Genomic DNA, 26986 nt, shown 5'->3' on the forward strand with positions numbered 1-26986 from the left:
CCTTTCCTAAAACCTGCTTGTTCCTCATACACCTCTGCTTCAACTTTGGCCTCAATCCTATTTAGCATGATCTTCAATAAAATTTTGCTTGAATGAGATACTAAACTAATAGTTCTATAGTTGTTGCATGCTTTCGTATCTCCTTTCTTATGTAGTGGTATGAAAACAGACTTCTTCCAGTCTCTAGGCCATGATCCTGTCTCCCATATCCTTGTAATCAATCTATGAACACTCTTATACGTCCATCCCCTGTGGCCTTAATTAACTCTGATGGAATTTCATCTGCACTTGGTGCCTTATTACTGTTAAGCTGCTTAACTGCTCTTTCAACTTCATGCCTAAGTGGAGGAGGTTCCAAATCAAAATTTCCCTGGTGAGAGGGCATCTCCACATTTTCTTTATACACTCTACTGTACAGTTCCTCACAGTATTTTTTCCATCTGTTTTTGATTTCCATTTCTTTAGTAATGCTCCATTCCTGTCTTGGATAATATTCAATTTGGGCTTAAAATTTTGCTTAAATCACGAACTAAATAAAACATCCTTTTATACTTGAGCCTCCTCATCTGGAACTCTATCTCTTCACATTTATTAGTATAGAACTTTTCGTTGTCCTGCTTGATTGCTCTTCTGACTTCTCTATGTAATCTCTTATATTCTTCAGTCCCTGTGTCTCTTTGTTTTTCCAACTGCCTTCTTTTGATTAGTTCCCATGATGAATCTGATATCCATGTGTTAATAATTAGTGGATTTTTATATTGAGGAGATATACATATATATTATCTTAATATTTATCCTACCATAGAGAATGATCTCTGTTTCTAACAATTATTTTTTTTAAATTCCGAGTGTACCTATATGTTGTTATACACAAGGGTTCACTCCAATTGGTGCAATGATCTTAACTCTTTCTTTCAGAATCTAAATAATCACTGACTCAAGACCAAAATACAAAATAAACACATTTAATATAACAAAAATAATATATATATATACACTTCAAACAAATATTACATAACTAACTACAAATTAATTGGATCCAAGGCCTTTTAAAAACAAACTTACACTTAAGACTAGACTAAACACTTTGTTTGCATAATCACAAAATGTTCATAGCCAGTTTCTTTCTCTGTCAAGGCCCTTTTCAATAGATATATGACTCTATTCTTCATTTTTACAGGATCCTTTCTCATCACTTATGTAACACACATTAATTCTTCCTGACTTAATTCTTTCTCTTTTCTTCAGTAGAAATAATAGTCAGATCTGGCATCCTTAATACAGATGAAACTTCCTAATCAGAATTTTCTCGAAAATTCCTTTAGAACGTAAATAGCAAATTCTTCTTTTATTCACTAAATGCTTATTGACAGTCTTACTCTTCCAATTAAAAAAACTTGTTCTACGATTCCCTTTTCGGAATCTACTATAAATCTTTCAATCAGTGTTTCTTCCAATATTCCTTTTATTTATCCACATACTTATTCCACATTAAAACTTAATAGTTCCACGATTCCTTTTTCGGAATATACTATTAATTTTCCTCTGACTGTCACATAAAAAAACTCAAGTTCCTCCGAACCTAAATATCTGCTGGCCTGTGTTCTAAATTCCTTCCGAACGCTCTCTTGTTTACAGGCGTTACTCAGATACCGAACGCTTTCCTTGTCAGCTGTCAATCACACATCAAACTTCTCAGCGAGCATGCGCACTCCGTGGCAAGCGAGAAACTAAGTACTGTATAATGGCTGACACTTCGTCTCCGTTAGCGATAAGAGAATGTCCTCATAAAACACAAAACTTAATATTTCAAACCATAATAAATTTGTTTAAAGTAACACAACTACTCAAATCCGGTAAGTACATTAAATTTTTAACTGCGTTACATATCACTTTTAACAAAACAATTTCCATAACGGCACATCGCAAGTGCCGACAATGTGTGTTATGAAAACAAAACTAATAAACATACTAACATAAACAATACGTAAAAATATTCATAATTTTAATTATGATTATTTTTACACATGGGGCTCTTGATCCTCTTATTGGGCCGAGATACTTCTTGGCTGTATCCTATACTAATCATCCAGCCGAGTTGGTTTCTTCTGTGAATCCACTAGGAATTACTCTAACATCCAATCTAGTGGAATGTGCCTGACTTGAAAGTTTTTGGAGTCTTAGTGTTACTTTGGCTCTTACTAGCTAATGGTCTGTATCACAGTCTGCTTCAGGACAAGTGTGCACGTCAGAAATGCTTGTCTTCCACTGCTGGAGATCCAGGATGTAATCAGTCTGGTGCCTTGATCCATCATTATTAGATATCCAGGTATAGATCTGTCGTGGGTGTTTCTGGAAGCAGGTATTGGTAATAACTAATCTGTTAGCATGGGCAAATTCCAACAGTCTTTCATCATGGGTGTTGTGTTCACCTGGACCAAACATGCCACACTCTGGCCTAACTCTCATACTCTTTCCCACTTTTGCATTTAAGTTCCCCTAAGATGTAAAGCATGTCTCTCCTTGGTAGGTAGTCCAAAACAGTTTGTAAGTTTTCATAGAATTTCTCACTCTTTTCTTCAGGCCTATCTGGTGGGCCTGAAAAAGAGATGTGGGTTTCTAATCTCAGGGGTGGAAATAGAAAAAAAAAAAAAAACTGTTTCATTTTCATTTCCTTAGACATTTTTCCATAAGCCCATCCATACTTGCATGCTTTGTCTCTCTTCATCATTCCTCCCAAAAATTAGGCCTGGTTCTCTAAAAAAAAAAAAAAAATATGTATCTATAATTTAACAGATGAATGTAAGCTGAAAGCAGAACTTTAGTCTCGTCTTTGCCAACTTGTCCTTAACACACAAACTGGCAAAGGAGAGACTGGCAATATAGGAATTACTATTACTTAATGACTTGGTCTAGTTAGAAAAAAATTTGTCATTCTTTAGTGTCTAAGAAACATTTCAAACTTTTTATTTCTGTGAATATGTTAAAGAACCTAGAGGCTTAATATTGATGGATGCATTTATTTCATTGAACTTTATATGTGACATTATATTAAAGTTTATATAGATGTTTATATAATGTCACACCTAAAGGTGTGATTGTTTGCATAAGTTCCTTTTGGAGTGTTTGTGTGTGGGTTTCTTATAAACAGAAAAGGATAATGAACCATTGGGGGTAGTTGTGTAACTAGTCTGTATGTGAAGGGGAGTTTTGTTTGCTTCTTTTTCTGTAGTGAAGTGTATTTTAAGATGTTGGTTTAAGCACTAAAAATGTATCTGATGTGTTTGTGAGATGAGGCTAGATATCATCTGCATAGCATAGCAGAGCCATGGTGTATAGCTCACCACCGATCTGGAATTTGACCCCCTGATCAGGCCCCTCTGAATTATGCTGTAGCCACTTTGAGACTTTTAATTTCTCCATATTTGACATTGCTTTTTGAATATGATCTTCTCCAGATTTGTGACAGCTTTTCTACCTCCAGTACTGAATGTACTTGTGATTACATTCCTCCTGTATATATTCTACCACTATTCTCTCATTACTTATTTAATAATTTTTCTCTAAGTATCTTCGTACTGATATGAATAATGTCACTACACAAATAATAAGCACCTGTGTTACCTAAATTTTTTATTTTTGTAATTTTCTTATGCATCTCAGGAATTGCTTGATTTGGAAGATGATGAGTCTAACAAATCAGAAGTGGAATCCGAAGAATATGAGGAATATAGCGATTCAGAGGAGGAAACAGGACAGCGATTAAAGCCTGTTTTTGTACCAAAGTATGTATTTTTTAACTAAAGCAAATTATATGTCAAGATCCAAACTTCTCACCTGCCTTCTTCCTCTAACAACAGATTTAGCATTAAGTTTCTGGTTAATTTGAAAACAGTCTGTAGATTTTGTTTAATCCTATCAGAAATTACTGCTTGTATCCATCACCAATCTCCACCTTTTTTTTTTTTTTTATGTCAAATGTGTAGAACTTCTGAAATCTGCTTCCAATAAAAGAGGGAGTATTTTATCAACTTCCTTGGGACTGATTTGGCAGCATGATATTAGCAAACCTTCATACAACACATTTTTTGGAAGAAAAATTTGTCCAAAATATATTTTTTTCCACAGATTCTTTGAAGAGTCCTATGAGATCTTTTCTAGTTATTGCAATATGACTGAAATGACTATATTCATTTTTTAAAATAGTTATTTTTATTGTTTCTGTATAATCTTATTTTTATCATTTAACTTATAAAAGTATAATAGTAATTAAAAAATATAATAGTATAAAAGTTTCTTTTCTAATTTCAGATCTTTTAATTTCACTACTCTTGACACTTTATTATTAGTTCTATTTCATTCTTCTGTTTACTCAGTTGAATTAATGTTTAATTTCATTTTTCAGAATAGTTGCTTATGTTATGCATTTATGGCTTTATTGTTGTATCTTGCTATATCTATTTCCTGATGATTATGATCTCCAGAAATTTAAATCTGATATTAATAAGTTCCCTTCTCTTTTATTTATCGTTGGTATTAAGAGTACATAAGTTCTTTATTTTCTCATATATATATATATATATATATATATATATAGATAGATAGATGGACAGCTCTCATAGTACCATATATAAAAAAGGAAAATAAAACTGAATGTCAGAATTACAGAGGTATTTCATTACTGAGTGTTCCTAGTAAGATATATATGCAAGTATACTTGAGAAATGGTTTAGAAGGATTGTGGAAGAGAAGCTTGGTCAAGAACAAGCTGGATTCAGGCCAAATAGAGGCTGTCAGGATCAGATTTTCACTTTACGACAGATAGTTGAGAAATCATGGGAATATAACAAAGATCTGTATTTGAGTTTTGTCGATTTGGAAAAGGTATATGACAAGGTGCCAAGGGAGAAGCTATTCAATACGCTACAGTTATATGGTGTCACTGGGGCATTACATTAAGCAATACATGGTCTTTATTTGAGTTGTAAGTCGACAGTTAGAATTGAAGGAAATACAGGAAGGTTGTTTAATGTTAAATCTGTCAGACAAGGATGTCCATTATCCCCTCTGTTATTCGTTATCTATATGGATCACATTATGAAGGAAAGCTGTATTAAACCCGATATCAAAATTGGATATGTTAATCTCAGCTCTTTGCTTTATGAGGATGATGTTATACTTCTAAATGAATCCACTACAAGTCAGCACCATTTTAGTGAAGATGGTAAATTAAATATAGAAATACACAACAGAGTCAACAAAGCTGGTATGGTAGGAAGTCAATTATTGAATTTAAATTTATTGAATAAATTTATATGGAATAAGAGAGAAATTAGCTGTATACAAGACAGTGTTCAAACCAATTTTAATTATGGATCTGAGAGTTGGTCAAGTGTTTTACTTCTGGCCCAACTCTCAGATCCATAATGCTTTCTTCATCTTTCTTGTTCCTTGTATATACAAGCACAAGCAGAGTCACATTTCACATAGTATGCTAAAGAGACAATGAAATGTAACTCAGCTTGGTCCTTGTATATTTGTATACAAGGAACAAGAAAGACGAAGAAAGCATTTCAACAGAAAATGAGTTAGGTGGACTCAAGGAAGTGGCCGAGTTTTTATTCTTGGAAAGTTGAGTTCCTAGAGTGCTAGAGAAAGCATTCAACAGTATACATAACATAACATTATGTATTCAACAGAATACATAATGCAGACTAATGCAGGCAACAGCCAATCTCCTGTTGTATCTTAATAAATATATTAGGAAATACAGTCAGTGTTTAACAAACTTACTACTATAGCAGACTTACAGAGACCAAAGAAATGGTTTGTTATAGTGAGTTTCCATTTTCATAGCAATGATAATATGGAGCTTTTGTTGGGACTTCCAGGTGGTTTGTTGTTGTGAGTGAATTTATCATAACAGTGTTTGCTAAGTGAAATTGAATAGTGCTTAAAGTGAATTGTGTTATGAACTTATCTTTAATATTTCTTTATTCAAATTGTAATGATAAAGCAGCTATTACTTTATCTAGTTTTTTGAATTTCTGTATAATCCTTTCTCAACACAGTTTTATTATTCTTTCACATTTTACAGAAAAGATCGCATTACTGTTCAGGAGAAAGAAAAATTAGCCAAAAAGGAAAGAGAACAAGAAATTGAAGCCAAAAGATTGGCTGAAGAACGGCGACGACAAACACTAAAGGTATGATTTACTCTCTTATGTAATGAGGAACAAGTTCCTTTATCCATGCTAAACAGATTTCAGTTTTGCGTTTATTCATACCATATTGATTACAGTCACTTAATTTTGCAGTTTAATATTTATTTTTCAAATTGTAAAGTCCTGTATACCATGGTTTTGGAGTACGATTTCATAAAGGGAATAACAGTTCATTATATCTAGCACAGCAACAATGTTTTAATATAATGTTGTGATATGCCAGAAATGATAAAGCCATTTTATCATTTTGGGGTGCTTAAGGGTCAAAGCTGTATAACTGAGAGGAGACCTCCACATAGCCTTTAAACGAATGCAGAGAACAAGGGCTTCTGACCTAATGTTCAATCCTCACCTTTTCATGGTGCACCCTGTGGAGTATCTACCTGGATAATGAACGAACGAGGATGGGCTAGCAATATGGGATTTAGCCAACCAAACTGTATTCTTATTGGCTTATACCAATATGCAAAATGGTGGTACAACATGACAAAATTTCATGCCAGCTGGGGCGTCGCCAAACAAGGCCCCCGTTGTTTTCGACAGGGAACCAGGGCGAACAGCGAAAAGTAAGCTACTGGAACAAATCTGAAAGCACACCCTAACTTAACATCAGCAGAGTTAAAGATCGGTACTATCAACATAAGAAGCCGGAATGGCAAAAAATGGAGCTAGCTGAGGAATTAGATAAGTACCAGGTCAACATAATAGGGATGATTGAAACAAAAAAAAGACAAAAACTGGTGAGATCTTTCTGAGCAGTAAATACAAAATGTTATATTCAGACAATGACAATCAAGGAAAAGAAGGGGTAGTCATAATATTCAATACAAAATACGAGGCTAATCTTCATGAATGGCAGGCAGTCTTAAGTAGAGTGATGTGGGCAAATATCAGAATGGATAACTGGACAATGAGACTTATTTGTGCCTATGGTCCCACAGAAGGTTCTACTAAGGTAGAAGCGGAGGAATTTTTTGAAGCTCTAGAGAAAGCTACTGACACAAAGAAAAAGGAAAAGTTGGTCCTGGTTAGGGATCTAAATAGCAAAGTAGGAAATGATTGGCAGACATACAAAAATTGTCTTGGGAAAATTTGGAGAAAAGAGCAAAGGTAATAATAATGGCAAATACCTGTTCGATTTCTGTTCAGGACATGGACTGGTTATTACTAATACCATGTTCCAACATAAAAATGTGCACAAATTCACATGGAGAGAAGAGGCAAGGAATAAGAAAAGTCTCATTGACTATGTTATTGTTGATAGTGATGTTTTCTCTGGTGCAGGACACCAGAGTGTACAGAAGATTTGAAATTGGAAGTGATCACCATTTAATCTTGAGCAGGATAAAATTGAATTTCATATTGAAAAGAATAACATGTAAGAAAATTTTAAAGCAAATAAAAGATGAGCAGCTCTCAGATGTGAACTGTAGACTAAAATACACAAACATGATTGAAGAAAAAATGAGAGTTTGAGAACAGGAACCAAACCTTGGAAATTCAGTGGCAAACCTTGAAGAAAACCCTGATTGATTCAGCCAGGGAGGCATTTGGTGAGGTTGTCTGCAAGGATAGAAAAATCAGAATTCCATGCTGGACACAGGAAGTTAAAGAGGCATTGAAGGAAAAGAAGAAAGCATATATCAAAAGTTCCTGGCAAATAAGTCAGCTTGTGCTCTTAGAGAATACAGAGACAAATGTAAGAAAGCTAAACACTGTGTAAAACTAACTAAACAAAAGTCATGGGAGGACTTTGGCAAGAACATAGAAAATAAATATCAAGAAGTGGTAAGATATAATGGAGGTTCTTGAAGAAGCTCAGAAATGGAGGAAAGAGTGTTGTAAAAGGAATTAGAGATGATAAAGGTGACATGAAAACAGGAGAAAAAGATATCCTTGAAGTATGGAGTAATTACTTTGAAAAACTGCTAAATGAAACAAGCAGTGATGACAGCACAGTGGTAAAAAACACTGACCAGGCATGCAGTCAGGAATACATATCCATACTTGAAGTAGAAAAAGCCATCAAAGGCTTGAAATGTGGAAAGGCATCAGGAGTAGATGATATTCGACCAGAAATGCTGAAATATGGTGGTAAAAAATTTTACAGTAGCTGCACTGCATAGTTCAGAAGGCCTGGAGAGAGGGATGAATTCCCGATGATTGGAGTAGAGCTCTAATAGTACCCATATATAAAAAGGGAAATAAAACTGAATGTGAGAATTGCAGAGGTATTTCCCTACTGAATGTTCCGGGCAAGATTTATGCCAGTATACTTGAGAAACGGTTGAGAAGAATTGGAAGATCTGTATTTAAGCTTTGTCGATCTGGAAAAGGCATACGACAAAGTGCCAAGAGAGAGAGAGAGAGAATCTATTCAATACACTGCAATTATATGGTGTCAATGGGGTATTATATCAAGCAATACTTAGTCTTTATTTGATTTGCAAGTCAGCAATTAAAATTGAAGGAAGTACATGAAGATGTTTTAATGTTAAATCTGGTGTGAGACAAGGATGTACGTTATCCCCTGTGTTATTTATTATCTATGTGGATTACATTATGAAGGAAAGTGGTATTAAACATGATATCAGAATTGGAGATGTTAATGTGAGCTCTTTGCTTTATGCGGACGATGTTATACTTCTAAATAAATCCACTACAAGTTTGCAAGATTCCCTGACTAAATTGAATAACTGTTGTAATAGATATGGTATGAAGGTCAGCAATAAAAAGACAAAGACAATGAAAATAGGTAGGATCGTTGAAAATGTCAACTGTGTTGTGAATGGAGAACCTGTGGAACAAGTAAAATATTTCAGCTACTTAGACACGATTTTTAGTGAAGATGGTAAATTAAATATGGAAATAGACAACAGAATTAACAAGGCTGGTGTGGTAGAAAGTCAATTGAATAAATTCATATGGAATAAGAGAGAAATTAGGCAGAACACTAAATTAGCTGTATACAAGACAGTGTTCAAACGAGTTTTAACTTATGGATCTGAGAGCTGGGTCAGAAGTAAAACACTTGACCAAAGACTAGAGACGGCAGATATGAGAGTCCTGAGAAAGAGTAAAGGCGTGAACAGGTGGCATCAATGGCAGTATCATATTAAAAACGAGGATATTAAGAAAGAACTTGACTTGTCAGCATCCAGGAATGCGTTAGCAGAGCTAATCTCAGGTGGTATAGTCACTTAAACAGAATGGGTGAGGAAAGATTAGCAAAACAAGTGTTCTCTGTCAGTATGGCTGGAAAACAACCCAGAGGAAGACCAAGCTATAGGTGGATTGATACGGTACAAAGTGTCTTAGATGATAGGAATATAAGATCTGATAGTGTTGGAGTCTTGACAAGTAACAGAATGGTTTGGAGGAAAATTGTAGATAGGAAGTTAGTAATGAAGTAAATTTTTCATGTAGTACTATCATATCCTGTACACCCTTTGAGGATGCATGTTGGGAATTTGATGGTGGTGATGATGACGATGATTTTATCATTTTATAAAAACTATGTTTCTTAAAACTTTTATTAAATATAATTTAATATCCTGGATTTGGCAGTGCATATTCAGTTTCTATGATCAGGAGAAAGTGAAGCAAAACTAATTTTTTAGTAATTTATACAGATCATGCAGACTTCTGACTATGGTCCAAACTGCGTGTTCTATAGGCATAACTATTTCTTCATTATTGTGGATGTCATTTCCTGTTTAATGGTGTAATATTTGTGGCTGTCTTCTCTTTCAGTCTAGAGAAGTAATTTTTTGTGGAGCTAAAATCTGTTTCTTAATAAAGTTCAAGGTTGTTAAACAAATGGAACTCAAATATTAGTTGTCATTCTGGTTTAACAGTCAATAACCTTTCTTTATGGTTATGGTTTTCTAGATAAAGGTATTGCATTCCTTAGGGAGTGCTTTTAAACTAATAAACCAAATTATGGTCCTGCTGTAATCACCAAAAATATCATATCAGTGGTCAGAATATATGACTGTATATAAGATCAGATGTCGGTGTCATATCCCTTATTTTGGTCAGAAAGGTTGATCTTAATAAAGTTCAAGGTTGTTAAACAAATGGAACTCAAATATTAGTTGTCATTCTGGTTTAACAGTCAATAACCTTTCTTTATGGTTATGGTTTTCTAGATAAAGGTATTGCATTCCTTAGGGAGTGCTTTTAAACTAATAAACCAAATTATGGTCCTGCTGTAATCACCAAAAATATCATATCAGTGGTCAGAATATATGACTGTATATAAGATCAGATGTCGGTGTCATATCCCTTATTTTGGTCAGAAAGGTTGATTGTTTTAAATGAGATCATTGAGCATGATGAAAAGTTGGAGTTTATGTAATGAATGGCAAATTACATTCTATTGCTTATGATAAAATGGTCATACCAGTTTACCATTATAAGGAAGCTAGATGTGTAAGGAAAAGTCATGTCATAAAATCAAACTGATGACCTTTCTTTAAGTTCCATTTTAGTTGTCAGACCTTCCTCCTTGTAAGGGATGCAGAATTTAGCTTCACAAAATATTACCTCCTTATGATGAAACAGCCAGCTGTCAACTGCAGAGCATTAAATACACAATAACATTCATAACAGGGAGGAGACTGTTAAGAAATCTGTGCAGCATTGCATTAGTGCATTCAGCAAAATTTGTTATTTTTTGTTTAGTAGTGGCAGTTGGATGCAGATTGCTGAAAAGTATGTGATGTGATAAGCAAAATGTTTTGCTTGAAAAAACAAGAAAGTGCTTATAGTTTGCCATCCATCCATCCAACTTGTGCTTATCATGGTCTCATGATAAGCACAAGTTTGGTTTGATGTTGAATTCTGTAGTTAGATTATTATTCTTCATAGAAGCCACTATAACTGAATTAACATACCTGAACATGCTCCAGAATAATTCAGTCCTTTGAATATCACAGAGATACCTTTTCCAGCATCAGAGTCCCAACCTATTATGTTAACTTAGTGAAAGCCTTCCCAAATGAGACTTTAGCGCTTCTAGATTATTAAATTTGATTCTCTGGAGTTTTTTTCTTTTTTTTTTTTTTTTTTGAAGATACATGAAGAACCTTATATACTAAAAATGGGTGCACAAGATGTGGCTGAGCTGTGTTGCTATAATGATTCCATCATAGGACATCCTGCAGAATTCTCAACAAGAGAGTGAATACCATTGATATTTTTGTCTTTTTTTTTTTTTTTATCAGATCACCAAGGGTAGACATCTGGAGATCTCCTTCCTCTCTCTCTCTCTCTCTCTCTCACACACACAGAGAGAGAGAGATGTTTCAGGAGGAATAGTAAAGGTGGTGGTATCGATTATTCTGAGTAAAAAAGTTCATATTTTTTACTCAGAATGTGTAAAAAATACTGCTGTTCCCAGCAATCATATTTCTTCTGAATGTAGATGAAGTAGAACTCATTCTTCGGTTGGTAGACTATAGTTCTACTACAAGCTCATGAAGACTTTCTGCATATATTAGTGTTCCACATACAAGAGTATGGCAAACATTACATGAGTAAGGTTTGTATCCATTTCATATACTGCGGGTGCGATACCTTCTCCCAGGAGATGAAGGAAGTTTATTGGAATTTTGTCAGTGGGTAAATTCTAATCACTGATTAACACATTCGTTGCCAACCACGAGTATACTCGTAGTTGGTAAACCAGCCACACAAGCCAGCTACGAGTATACTCATATGACGCTTACCGCCGGCAACGAGATTACTGTACTGACATTGAAGAAGTGAAAATTCTTGGCTTGTGGAGCTAGCATCAAAACTGTGTATTCTCATAGATAGTATATGCTCTGCACAAGCCAACTATGAGCATACTCGTATGAAGCTTACCGTCGGCAACGAGATTACCGTACTGACCTTGAAGAAGTGAAATTGCTCGGCATACGGGAACAGACTATGCCGAAGTAGCGTGGCAGTGAACGGGTTAATTCCATTAATACTGTTTGCTGATGAAGCTACTTTTAACCCATGACAGTATCAGCAACACCCACAACTATCATCTGTGGTCTGATGAAAATCCACATACTACTGTAGAAACAAATTTCTAACATCGCTTCTCTGTAAATGTGAGGTATGGTATGATCGACAATCACATGATAGAGCCTGTTGTGTTACCAAATTACAATTTCTACAAAATGAATTTCCACTATGGGAGAATGTTCCACTGGTTACAAGGATTGATATGTTCTTTCAGTACGACAGAGCTTCTGCACATTATAGCTGTCAGGCGACACAATATCTAAATCGAACTTTCTCTGAATGATGGATCGGCCGTGGTGGTCCCGTTCAGTGGCCACTAAGGTCTCCAGACCTCGCTCCCTTAGATTTTGTTTTGTGAGATGGAAGAAAAGCAAAGTGTACAAAGAAAAGGTAAATACAAGAGGCAAATTGATCGCTCACATTATGAATAATGCTGCCCTCATAAAAGAACATCAAGACGACCTCAGAAGAAGAACACATTACCACAAGAGTTGCAAAGTGCATTGAGGTTGGCAGTGGAATTTTCAAACATTTATTATGAACTATATATTACAGTATTTGTCAATTATTTGTGTTTTGTATTCAAACAGTCAATAAACACAAACCACAAGTCATTTATCATTCTTTTTTACCTCTCATAATAGCTTTATACATGGCAGTTTCAAACAGCTGTATCTCCGTATCCATTGGCATTTGAATACATTTATGACTTTTTTTTTTTTTTTTTAATCAGAATAATCTATGCTACCACCTATCAAAATATTTATTATTCCTCCTGAAACATACTGTATATTTATTTATGTGCTTTTTCTCAGTGAACGTGTACAAACATTTTTGAATAACTTTTAGATAGTGGAAGAAGAAGCTAGAAAAGAACTTTTAGAGCAAGAAGGTAGAGAGGATGCTGCACTTGCTTTGGTAAACACAGATGATGAAAATGATGAAGCTGCGTATGAAGCTTGGAAGTTACGTGAACTGAAAAGGATAAAGAGAGATAAAGAAATAAGAGAAAAGTAAGTATGAAAATTTTGCATTTTGTTAGTCAAGCATTTACATTTAAAAAAAATATATATTGTCAGATTAACTATGGTTAGATTTTTTGATATTTTTGCTTTTAAGATTTTCAATGTTTATTTTATTCAAGCTACAGTGGTGTTTTGTTTTGTTAATGATTATATTGAACATAAAAATTTCTTATGTATTTTGTGAAATTTTAACTGGAGTACTATGCAGGATCACTTTAAGATAAATAAGAAGGAGAATGTATGAATAAAAATGAGTTAGGGTATCTCTTTCACTGTTTTATAATATTTCGTCTCTTATTTTTTATTATTTCTTCGTTTCTCGACTCAGTTATTGTTTGTCCCATTAACAATTATTTACACTGGTGTCCAAAAGCTAAAGACTAACTACATTTTTACCTGTATATGAAAAAATCTTCATGCCCGCAGCCAAATCTGGACATAAATTTATTGCTAGCATACTAATAAATTATATTACAAAAATGTGTTATAAATTTTGTACAAATTAAATTGCAATATGTTTTTGGCAAAAGTTTCAGATTTCCTAAGGATGCAGTTAAGTGATTAATGTACAGCGCTTACAGAAAACTGCAGAGACATTTCAGTATGGAATATGTCCATCCCGAACTGCGATGCAGCTCTCACCAACATTATACCATGCTTAGCACCAAGAGATTCAGGAGTTCTTGAGGCAAAATGGCCCATTCCTGCTTCAGAGCAAGGATAACTGTTGTAGTCATAGTGTGAAGTATAGTCATTGAACTACACAACTTTATTTAAATAATTAACACAATTCATGGAATTGTTACATAAAGTGTGTAATGGATTTTTATATCAGTCTCACATGAGATATTGCAAATATATTATTACAACACCACTTAAATGCTTAAAGTAGGAGAAAGAATCTATCGATACACTTTTTTTTTACCAATGATCATAGATAATTGGAATGAAAGAGGTGCATGGGAAATTGTTTTCCAAATTTGATATTGAACTGTACATGGATATGGATTTTGAGGAAAGAAAAAATAATGTTGGTAGCCACTTCAACCTAATAGCACCCATGAAATTACCTGTAGAAAACACATAAGGCAGAAACTGGATGCCTGTTAGAAAAAAGTTGGAGTTACTCTATGAGCGGTGGATTATTATTATTTCAATCAACAACAATCATGGATTCAACGCCTATAGGTGTCTGATGCCATCTTGATATGATTCTTCCATTGCATTCTATTTTGGGCATTATTATTTATGTGTTCAGAAAACCAAATCTGATGGGTTAAATCAGGGTTTCCCAAACTGTGTTCTGCAGAAAGTTAATAAGTGGTCTGTGAAAAATTATCAAAATTAATATTAGCCTGTAATGGTTTTGAATGCTGCGACAGGTTCAAACATGTTTGAAAATCAGGCGCTGCTCATTTTGCATGTGGACTGTGCTATTAAGGCCAGCGTGCACTAGCATTGACTCAGCCGCTTGTAGTTGTTGACACCTCCGAGCATGAGTGAAGTACTGAGGTATCTGTTCTAGTAAACGTGCTGTCACAAGCAAGGTCAATGCGATGCGGCCTGGAATGCCTGTAGTGTGCGTTGACGCATTTTTGCGATGCGATACAGCCTGCTTCGGCGAAAGTGTGCCCTTAGCTTTACATTGAATATGAGATCAATGATATCCGACTCTAACCAAGGTGTTCTGTTAAAATTTCAGGATTTGTGAAGTGTTCTGTCATAGGAAAAATTTGGGAAACGCTGGGTTAAATAATTGAAATGTTTTATCGAAGCATATGCATTAAATCTTTTAGAAATCATTCTTCTTTGAAAGTGTTATTTGCTAAATATTAAGAAATTTAGTAATATTCTTCTCTTTCATTTTAGTTATGAGAAAGAAAGAATGGAAATTGAACGAATGCATGGTATGACAGAAGAAGAACGACGTGCAGAACAGAGAGCTAATCCTCGTGTTGTTACTAATAAAGCAGCTAAAGGCAAGTACAAATTTCTGCAGAAGTATTATCACAGAGGAGCATATTTTATGGTGAGTCCAGTTTTTATTATTTTTTATTATTACTTGTTTTTTTTATTAAATCAAGATTACTTGCTACAACAAATGAAATTTTAAGCTTGACTTGTTATTCTTATATTTAAGTATATTTATCTTATGTATTTGTACATCTTATTATCAGTTTTGTTGAGATACAAATAATACTTAAGTTATGCATCAAGCCTTTTTTCATCCAAATATTTATTTGTATAAATTTATTTTTTAACTTGTAAAAACTAATAAAAATTGAGACATTTGCTCTTAAGGGCTATTAGATCTCATTACTGTTTTTGTTTGGTAGCTGTTGCACAAACTGGATAAAAATTCAGCAATAGGGACTGATGGAATATTAGCACGTGTGCTAAAAGAGTGTTCAGCTGAACTGGCCATTCCTTTGACCAGGATGTTTAATATGAGTCTCAGAATAAGGAAGATTGTGCAGGAATGGAAGGAATGTATGGTAATTCCATTGCACAAGGGTGGTGCAAAGACCGATTTATCCAACTATCGACCAATTAGTATCTCAGGAATAGTGGTGAAGATTTTAGGAAAATTGGTTAAGGCCTGCATTCAGAAATGGGTTGACAGTGAATATCTACTTCACAATGAACAGCATGGGTTTACTAAGGGAAGGTCATGTTTTAGTAACTTGCTCACATTCCATAACAATGTTACCATTGAACTAGACAAGGGGGAATGGAAGGAATGTATGGTAATTCCATTGCACAAGGGTGGTGCAAAGACCGATTTATCCAACTATCGACCAATTAGTATCTCAGGAATAGTGGTGAAGATTTTAGGAAAATTGGTTAAGGCCTGCATTCAGAAATGGGTTGACAGTGATTATCTACTTCGCAATGAACAGCATGGGTTTACTAAGGGAAGGTCATGTTTTAGTAACTTGCTCACATTCCATAACAATGTTACCATTGAACTAGACAAGGGGGAATGGATACATTATGATACTTTTGGATTTTGCTAAGGCTTTTGACAGAATACAGCATGGCAGACTGCTGCATAAATTGGAGAAAATGGGTTTGGGTTGTACAATATTAGCATGGATAAGAGGATGGCTGACTGACAGATATCAAAAAGTGGTATACAGGGGATCTGAGTCTGCAAGGTCTAAGGTAACAAGTGGTGTACCACAAGGATCAGTGCTTGGTCCACTGTTATTCAATCTGTACATTAATGATATTGGGAAGCATTTGACAAGTGACATACAGTTATTTGCTGATGATGCAAAGATAGGTAGGGTAATCAGGAATGTTGCTGATATGCAGTCTTTGCAGAATGATTTGAATAGGCTGGAATTGTGGGCATGGGAAATTGTGGTGTCAGTTCAATGTCAGTAAATGTAAAGTCATTCACTTCGGCATGATTAGATATCCAATGTCATATTATATTGGTGGGATTAAGTTAGAAGAAACTCATGAGGCTAGGGATCTTGGAGTGTTAATAGATAGGAAGTTGAAGTTTAGGGGCCATGTGGCAAGGATTACAAATACAACTCAAAAGATAATTGCAATGCTGAAACGAACATTTACATGTAAAGATAAGGATGTTATTTTGTCTCTTTACAAGGCCTTGATAAGGCCTCACCTGGTCTATTGTGCACAGGTCTGGTCTCCTGGTTTCTGTTGTGATTCTGATATATTGGAGAGAGTACAAAGGAGAGTGTTGAAAATGATATCAGGATTGTGGAATACTGATTATGAAGACAAATTGAGTGTAGACTGCAGACACTAGCAAACAGGAGAAAGAGGGGGGTGATATGATTGAGATTTACAAACTTCTGAAAGGATCATACAGGATTTCAATCGATGGAATTTTTCAATTCATGGAGGGTGGGGAAATGACAAGAGGGCATCCGTGGAAGCTGAGAATGAAGGCCGCCAAGAAGGGTGTGAGGACTAGATTTTTCTCTCAGAGAGTGGTGCATGATTGGAATGGATTGCCATTGGATGTTGTGAGTGCAAACAGTGTGAATGGATTCAAGAATAAGTATGATAGCTGGTTGTGTAGTATGTGGCCTCCCTTGATGAGTGTCTGACTGCCTGGAGGCGTCTCTTAATAATAATAATCATTATTATTAAGAGAAATATATGATTAATTTATTTGTTTTTAAAAAAGAATATGATTAAGAATAATCATATTCTCCACACAAACATGCCAATGTCTTTTTCCAGGACACAGCTGTTTTTTCATAGACAGCAAACATCTTTTCAAATTTTGAATTTATAGTTTTTGCAGCTGTTTCTACCACTATGTAATGTTTCCTACCTCAGATTTGTTATGAATATCACTTATTTATTTATTTATTTTAAAATATTTTGTTAATTAATGTCTTTCAGAGTGCTTATTTTTTTTTTCCCATCCGTTCACTAGTGAAGGAATTAAATTTTCCTATTAATGTTACTTATGCTATATTCTTCACAGTAGAAAACAATTTTCTCATGGATAAATAGAAGTGAACCCTGACTTCATCACTAACTCTCCATTTGTGCATATCATGGTTCAATAATGGTGCCTTAGAACTGCTGATAATTTACTTCTTTGAACTGAAAGAGGGAATAATTTTAATCCAGTATGATACATATATTTATGTGCTCATAGAGCTATGTGAATTTCCCATGCAACGTTTATTTTTTGTACAGCAGATTAAAGTGTGCTTCCTCTGTTTACTTCTGTGCCTCTCACATGAACTCACTTATTCCTTTATTCAAGTCAACATTAAATCAATGAACACTGCCATTAAACTCTTTAAACAGTATTAAGAATTTTTTTTTAACTTCTTATACTCATGATAATTTAATCTACTTATTTTTTTTATTGAAATATGTTTGAAGTAAAATTGAAATAAACTGAAGTACTACATGAAATATTACATCATTACTAACTTCCTATCTACAATTTTCCTCCAAATCAGTCTGTTACCTGTTAAGACTCCAACATTATCAGAACTTATATTTCTATCTTCTAAGGCACTTTTACTGTGTCAATCAATCTATATCTTGCTCTTCCTCTGGGTCTTTTTCCTGCTAACCTGGCAGAGAACACTTCTTTTGCTAATCTATTTAACTGGGCATACCACCTAAGATTAGCTCTGTTAACTCATTCCTGGATGCCGACAATGTCAAGTTCTTTCCTAATATACTTGTTTTTAATATGATATTGCCACTGATGCCATCTGTTCATGCTCCTGATCCTTCTCAGGACTTTCATATCTGCAGTCTCTAGTCTTTGATCAAGTGTTTTACTTCTGACCCAGCTCTCAGATTTATAAGTTAAAATTGGCTTGAATACTGTCTTGTATACAGCTAATTTAGTGTTTTGGCTAATTTCTCTCTTATTCCATATAAATTTATTCAATAAATTTAAATTCAATAATTGACTTACTACCATACCAGCTTTGTTGATTCTGTTGTCTATTTCCATATTTAATTTCCCATCTTCACTAAAAATTGTGCCTAAATAGCTGAAATGTTTTACTTGTTCTATAGGTTCTCCATTCACAATACAGTTGATATTTTCAATGAGCGCATATTTTCATTGTCTTTGTCTTTTTAATGCTGACCTTCATACCATATCTATTACAACAGTTATTCACTTTGGTTAGGGAATCTTGCAGACTTGTAGCAGATTTATTTAGAAGAATAACATCATCCTCATAAAGCAAAGAGCTGAGATTAACATCTCCAATTTTGATAACAAGTTTAATACCACTTTCCTTCATACTGTGATCCATATAGATAATGAATAACAGAGGAGATAACGTACATCTTTGTCTGACACTGGATTTAACATTAAACCACCTTTCTGTACTTCCTTCAATTCTGACTGCTGACTTAAACTCAAATAAAGGCTAAGTATTGCTTGATATAATGCCCCATTGACACCATATAACCGTAGCACTTTGAACAGATTCTTTCTTTTTCTGATCTACAAAATTTAAATACAGATCATTGTTATATTCCCATGATTTCTCAACTGTCTGTCATAAAGTGAAAATCTGATCCTGACAGCCTCTATTTGGCCTGAATCCAGCTTGTTCTTCACCAAGTCTCTCTTCCACAATTCTTCTGAACCGTTTCTCAAGTATACTTGCATAGATCTTGCCAGGAACACTCAGTATGGAAGTTAATCCTTTGTAATTCTCATATTCAGTTTTATTTCCCTTTGTATACATGGGTACTATGAGAGCTCTGCTCCAATCATCTGGAATTCGTCCCTCTTTCCAGGCCTTTTGAACTATGCAGCCACTGTAAGACTTTTATACCTCCATACTTGTGCATTTCTGGTCGAATATCATTTACTCCTGCTGCTTTTCCACATTTCAGGCTCCATACTTCAAGGATATCTTTTTCTCCTGTTTTCATGTCACCTTTATCATCTCTAATTCCTTTTACAACACTCTTTCCTCCATTTCTGAGCTTCTTCAACAACCTCCAGAATATCTTGTCACCTTCTTCATATTATTTTCTGTGTTCTTACCAAATTCCTCCCATGACCTTTGTTTAGCTAGCTTTACGCAGTGTTTAGCTTTCGTACATTTGTCTCTGTATTCTCTAATAGCACAAGCTGACTTATTTGCCAGGAACTTTTGATATGCTTTCTTCTTTTCTTTCACTGCCTCTTTAACTTCCTGTGTTCACCATGGAGCTCTGATTTTTCTATCATTACAGACAAACTCAACCAAATCTCCAAGGTTTGGTTGCTGTTCTCAAACTCTCATTTTTTCTTCAATCATGTTTGTGTATTTTAGTCTGCAGTTTATCTGAGAGCTGCTCAACTTTTATTCACTTTAAAACTTTCTTATCTTGTTTTCAGTATGAAATTCAATTTTATCCTGCTCAAGATTAAATGGTGATCACTTCCAATTTCAAATCTTCTGTACACTCTGGTGTCCTGCACCAGGGAGAAAACATTACTATCAACAATAACATAGTCATTGAGACTTCTTTTCTTATTCCTTGCCTCTTCTCTCCATGTGAATTTGTGCACATTTTTATGTTGGAATATTGTGTTAGTAATAACCAGTCCATGTCCTGAGCAGAAAACCAAAGGTATTTGCCATTATTATTAGCTTTGCTCTTTTCTCCAAATTTTCCCAAGACAATTCTTGTATGTCTGCCAATCATTTCCTACTCTGCTATTTAGATCTCCAAGAATTACCAACTTTTCGTTTTTCATTGTGTCATTTGCTTTCTCTAAAGCATTCCTTTAAAAAATTCCTCCACTTCTATCTCCACTTCTATCTTTAAAAAATTTCAGTTTCATTTTAGTATGTTAGAAAAACAAGTTGCTAGATGCAGGTTGCTGGCTACTGTCTTGGCTATGTTTATTGTGTGAAGATAAAAATAAAAAGAGTCATGGGTATTAAAGTATGTTTGGTTAGTCAATAAACATAATAAAATGTTTATTAACTAACAATAAACAAGTATACATAGGTTTCTAGGTTAAGCAGTTCTGTGGGAAGGTTTCTGTATTGACCATATTATAATATTAATAAGGAGTTTATTAAAAGTAAGCAATTAACATCCGACAATTTTCATACATTATCAAGGGTAGTGGTACATGAAAGTTTTACACAACAAAAGCCAATTAACAATTAATTACACATATTAGATTTTTTGATAATTTCACAACTGTTAAATATAATTGATAAACCAGAATACAAATAATAAATTCATTACTTTATGTGTGTTGGAACATTGCTAGTTGTTGATATCATGTTCTGTGGTATCACATGTTCTATATCCTAGGTCTGTGGCAGTTAAATTTTTGATGAAAGCAGACCATACTTGCTGGTCTGCTTTCATCATGTGATAAAATGATAAGAATCAAGGCTTAAATTAAGATGATAAATCATCTTAATATTAAGATGATTTATCATCTTAATTATAATCAATAATTAATAAGATGTTAAAATTCAAGGCTTAAAATTAAGCTTTGATTTTTATTGCAATGTGTAGGGATCCTAAGCTTCTTAAGTGAGACTTCTTTAAATTTTCTTAAAAACTATTCTGAAGTGGTAAATTTCAGATGTTGAACACAACTTACTGTAATAGCATTGGTTTATCGCTTTAATTTCCACATATGAGACGTTTTTAGTTTAAAGAATTCTATTAAGCCAGTTTAGTCTGTTGTAGACTGACAGTGTGAATAACCTACTACCACTATTAAAGACTAGTTAGATAAAAAAAAGATGAAAAGCATTGACACTTGAACACCAAGTTCTGAAGTCATATTTATTACTACATGGCCTGTATCACAAGAAGCTGATGAAATTTTAAACTAGTACCATGAAATGGAACTTGATCTGATATATCTGTTATTTCAAAACAGGTTATTCTAACTGACTGCTTTAATAGAAAAGTCATTGTGCATTATTATGATGAGATACTACTTCTTAGTTCTTTTTTTACCCCCATCACTGATTATTATAAATATATTTTAATGGTGTTTTTCAGGATGAAGAAAATGCAGTTTATAAGCGAGATTTTTCTGCTCCCACTCTAGAAGATCACTTTGATAAAACAATACTTCCAAAAGTAATGCAGGTAAGAAGATATTGTTTGTAATCTTTTACAAGAAAAAAAATCTTTAAATAAGTACTTTAAGTGCCGGCCTGGTTGGCCGAGTGGTTAGCAATCTGCTCTCCAGCCAAAAGGCTGCGAGTTCGAATCCCTCCAAGGGCATGGATGTTTGTGGTTGTCTGTGAAAATAGTGGTGGTGGTGGTGGGCGGGGGTAGATGGCGCTAGTGTAGATGATGAATTAATTGCAGTTAGTGGAGTGCTGGAGACAGAGAGTTGTAGAGCTGCCCTCCCTCGATGAGTCTTTGAACTCCCTGGAGGTGTTATGTAATAATAATAATAATAAGTACAGCTTTCCTCTAATATAGATGAAATATAATTTCTTGTAAGGTATAATCAAATCTTTAAGTTTCTTCATTTTTCTCCCTTTTGCTTAGAGAAATGTTTATTTTATTTTTTTAAGTTAAAATTAGTTATTTTTAAGGTGCTTTCTTTGTTTAGATTTATTTATTACTTTGTTTATGATTCAGATATAATGGATGAAATATAATATTGGATAAAATACCTTCAGTTCACTTTTAGTCTTCCATTGGAAGCTGCTGAAGTATTCCAGTTTCTTGCAGACTTATAGATATATCCCCAACATAGATGTCTGTCAGCTATGATATAAAGTTTTCCTACTTTTCAACCAGCAGAAGAGGAAGAAGTTGGAATACTTTACAGCAAACATGATTTGAAAAGCAGTTTATATGCAAAATGCATTTAAGCATTATATAACAAACAAATATTCTGTACATTATGTTAGACCATATGATCATAGTTCATATTAATTATAAGCTCTTGTTACAACATATATCAAGTGCTTTAAAACAGTTCTAAATTCCAAATGTGTACATTTCACCTGCTGATAACTAATTTTGCTAACATTGTTTGAGTGGAATATAAGAAGGAAATTAATCATGGTTTCATCTTATGTGATCAAAGACTTAATAATAAATTAAAAGATATTTAGTCACATGACATATAACTGTTTATTAAGTTCATTTTTTTTTTTTTTTAATTTTGTAGCTAAGCTGTTATCAGTTTAAAAAAGCTTAAATACTAATCTCAGAAATGACGGAAGAAAAAAATTTTTTATCAAATTCCTGATATGTACCCTTAGTGGGGTGTATAGGATATTATAAAATAATATTATAATAATATTATAATATTATATTATAATAATAAAAGAAGAAAACATATCAAAAGTTCCTGGCAAATAACTCAGCTTGTGCTCTTAGAGAATACAGAGACAAATGTAAGAAAGCTAAACACTCTGTAAAACGCTAAACAAAAGTTATGGGAAGACTTTGGTAAGAGCATAGAAAATAAATATCAAGAAGGTGGAAAGATATTCTGGAGGTTGTTGAAGAAATTCAGAAATGGAGGAAAGAGTGTTGTAAAAGGAATTAGAGATGATAAAGGTGATATGAAACTGGAGAAAAAGATATCCTTGAAGTATGGATTAATTACTTTGAAAAATTGCTAAATTAAACTAGTAGTGATTACAGCACAGTGATAAAAAAAACACTGACCAGGCATGCAATCAGGAATACATATCCATGCATAAAGTAGAAAAAGCCATCAAAAGTCTGAAATGTGGAAAGGCAACTTAAGTAGATGATATTAGACCAGAAATGTTCAAGTATGGAGGTATAAAAGTTTTACAGTTGCTACACTGCGTAGTTCAGAGGGCCTGGACAGAAGGAAGAATTCCAGATGATTGGAGTAGAGCTCTGATAGTAACCATATATAAAAAGGGAAATAAAACTGATTGTGAGAATTGCAGAACTATTTCTCTACTGAGTGTTCCTGGTAAGATGTATGCCAGTATACTTGAGTAACAGTTGAGAAGGATTATGGAAGAGAAGCTTGGTGAGAAACAAGCTGGATTCAGGCCAAATAGAGGCTGTCAGGATCAGATATTCACTTTACGACAAATAGTTGAAAAGTCATGGGAATATAACAAAAATCTGTTTTAAGTTTTGTAGATCTTGAAAAAGCATATGACAAGGTGCCAAGAGAGAAGCTATTCAAAACGCTATAGTTGTATGGTGTCAGTGGATCATTATATCAAGCAATACTTAGTCTTTATTTGAGTTGTAAATCAGCAGTTAGAATTGAAGGAAGTACAGGGACATTATGAAGTAAAGTGGTATTAAACCTGATATCAAAATTGGAGATGTTAATGTCAGCTCCTTGCTTTATGCGGATGATGTTTGACTTCTAAATAAATGCGCTACATGTCTGCAAGATTCCCTGACTAAATTGAATAACTGTTGTGATTGATATAGTGTGAAGGTTAGCAATAAAAAGACAAAGATGATGAAAATAGGCAGAAGCATTGAAGATATCAGCTGCATTGTGAATGGAGAACCTGTGGAACAAGTAAAACATTTCAGCTACTCTTAGGCATGATTTTTAGTGATGATGGTAAAAAAAAATACATAGAAATAGACAACAGAATCAACAAAGCTGGTATGGTAGGAAGTCAACTGAATAAATTTATATGGAATAAGAGAGAAATTAGTCAAAACAGTAAATTAGCTGTATACAAGACAGTGTTCAAACCAATTTTAACTTAGGGATCTGAGGGCTGGGTCAGAAGTAAAACACTTGACCAAAGACTAGAGACTGCAGATATGAGAGTCCTGAGAAAGATTAGGAGCATGAACAGATTGCAGCAATGGTGAGGCTCCACTGTTATTTATCTATATAAATGATAAACAACAGTGGAGATAATGTCCATCTTTGTCTTGCATGTAGTTTAATATCAAACTTGTACTTCCATTACATCCTTCAATTGTAGCTCAATATAATGTCCCATGTTCTTCATGTAATTGTAGCATTTTGAAGACCTGTTCTCTTGGTACCTCATCATATTCTTTTCACAGATCTACAAAACTTTGATATAGATTTTTGTTATATTCCTATTGGTTCTCAACTGCTTGTCTTAAAATAAAAATGTGATCGTGACAACTTTCATTTGGCCTGAACTACCTAGCATGTTCTTCTGCATTCCTTGTAAGGCTTACTATAATTTTTCTTAGCTTTTTTGCAAGTATACTTGCATAAATCTTACCAGGAACGCTCAGTAGGGAAATTACTCTGTAATTCTCATATGCACTTTTATTTTAATTTTTATAGATAGAAAATGAGAACTGTACACTAGTCATCTGGAATTCAACCATGTGACCAAGCATACTGAATTGTGTAGCATAGCAACTGTAAAACTTATATTTCCTTCATTTGGTGATTCTTCATTCCATATTTGTGCATTTCTTTTACAATATTGTCTACTCCAGCTACCTTTCTCCATTTCAGGTGTTTATTTTTCCCTTTCACCACCTAAGCTTTTTCTACCTTAAGTTTTCATATGTTTTCTGCCATTCTGCTGTTGCAGCTTATTTTATTTAGCAATCTTTCAAAGTATTTACTCCAGAAATCTAGAATATATTTATCTTCAGTTTTCTTGTCACACTTTCAATGTCTGATTCCTTTTATTTTTTATGGGGGAAGTTATCATCAGTGATATGATGCATAGTCTGCACAGCCACACACACACACAAAAACGAGCAACTATGAAATTCCCCACAAATGTAGTAAACAGGCACAGTGGCTTTGTCCAGTCCTAAATCTCTTTAGCCGACTCCAGAGGTGTCAAGATAGATTGAATCCTGGTGGTTTGATGGCTGGATCTGTGATCAGGTACTTCTTTGTAGTTCATTCCAGTCCTGGGGGACCATCATCTACTAATGTGGTAATTCCACAAGCCATGTGGAAGATCTGGAGGCAAGGTGCTGTGCTGGAGGTGAAGAGATAGATATCTTGGTGAATAGGAAGATACATGTTATTTCAAAATTTTCTTTATTTCTTTGTTGATAGCTTTTTTCTCTTCTAAAGCATGGAGGAGCGATGTGGGAAAGAACAGGTTACCATGGGAGAGGAGTAGAACGTAAGGTACCAGAAATGGTTCTCATTGTTAATGTTAAGCTCTGTGTTTACAAGAGTCATGTGGTGACTTGGCTCCAAACTGGCAAACAATACTCTGCAACAGGGATGACTAGAACCATGGCTGCTGTTATAAGAGTTGAGGCATCACAATCCCAAGTTGTGCCTGTGTGCTTGTTTTTGATGTTGTTCATGGCTTCACTTTTTCCAAATATTTTCAGTAAGTTAGGCTATAGTCAAGCATGACACCAAGGTAACAAGGGTTGCTTTCATGAATTAGAATCCTGTTGAAATCCAGCAAGCACTTTATTTACACACACACACACACACACACACACACACCATATAAACTTGATGTGTGACATTGGATTTACAACTCTTATCTCTAGTAAATGTAAACTTATACACTATAGCCTCACCACCACTTGATTAACTTTCATTCACCTTGGATCCAGGAGGTAATGGAAGTGAATCAGTTTGCTCTGTAGCTAGATTTGTTAACTTTGAGATGAGCATGTATCTTGAGATTTTTGAAGGAAAATAAAATTTTAAAAAAATGGAATCAGATCAATATAGTTTTCAGTTTGCAATCATAATAATTTGTGTCAAGAAATTTTAGTTGATCTTATTTTATAACACGATAACATCTTCTCTTGGTGTGTTGGGGATGGGAGGAGGAAAGCTAAGTGAAAAATCTGTAAAATTTATTGGCATTCTTAAGTTTGATCAGGAGAAAATTTCATTAAAAGCAATTTATGTGAGCTCTGAATTTTTTGAAATAAAAAAGAATTTTATGAATGAGATATTTTCTCATTGCTAACTTGTAGAAATAAGCTTTGTTTGTTTGCTAGTATTGATATACAGTATATCAATACTAGTATTGATGTTTGCTAGTATTGATGACAATATCATTTTTAAACAACCCCCTTTTTTCATGAGGAAAAAAAATGGATTCAGATCAATATAGTTATTGTGAAAGATGTGTTATAGTGAATTTCAATTGAAACTGACATTGCTTCTATAAGCTTGACTCCATAGCAATAAACTCCCTACTGATAACAGGTAGTTTTCATTATGGTAACTATCATGTTAATAAATTGTGATTTCTGTGATAAACAAAAAAAAAAATGATAAACAGGAAAGACATTAAAAGA

General features: G+C 34.1%; 1 protein-coding gene across 1 annotated transcript in view; it reads left to right on the forward strand.

Moving 5' to 3' along the window:
- The window catches only part of LOC150108702 (microfibrillar-associated protein 1-like), a 92147-nt gene extending 66069 nt beyond the window's left edge, over positions 1 to 26078 (forward strand). The window contains exons 6-11 of the mRNA XM_090390510.1: positions 3664 to 3785; positions 6098 to 6206; positions 13095 to 13258; positions 15140 to 15299; positions 21779 to 21868; positions 25767 to 26078. Coding sequence (XP_090246636.1) covers positions 3664 to 3785; positions 6098 to 6206; positions 13095 to 13258; positions 15140 to 15299; positions 21779 to 21868; positions 25767 to 26078 — 957 coding nt within the window. The remainder of the gene's footprint in view (positions 1 to 3663; positions 3786 to 6097; positions 6207 to 13094; positions 13259 to 15139; positions 15300 to 21778; positions 21869 to 25766) is intronic.
- The last annotated feature ends 908 nt before the right edge of the window (positions 26079 to 26986 follow it).

This window comes from Typopeltis vanoorti, chromosome 3, assembly GCF_054136105.1.
Source record: "Typopeltis vanoorti isolate ZY-2024b chromosome 3, IOZ_Tvanoo_1.0, whole genome shotgun sequence".
NCBI classification, from domain to species: domain Eukaryota; kingdom Metazoa; phylum Arthropoda; class Arachnida; order Uropygi; family Thelyphonidae; genus Typopeltis; species Typopeltis vanoorti.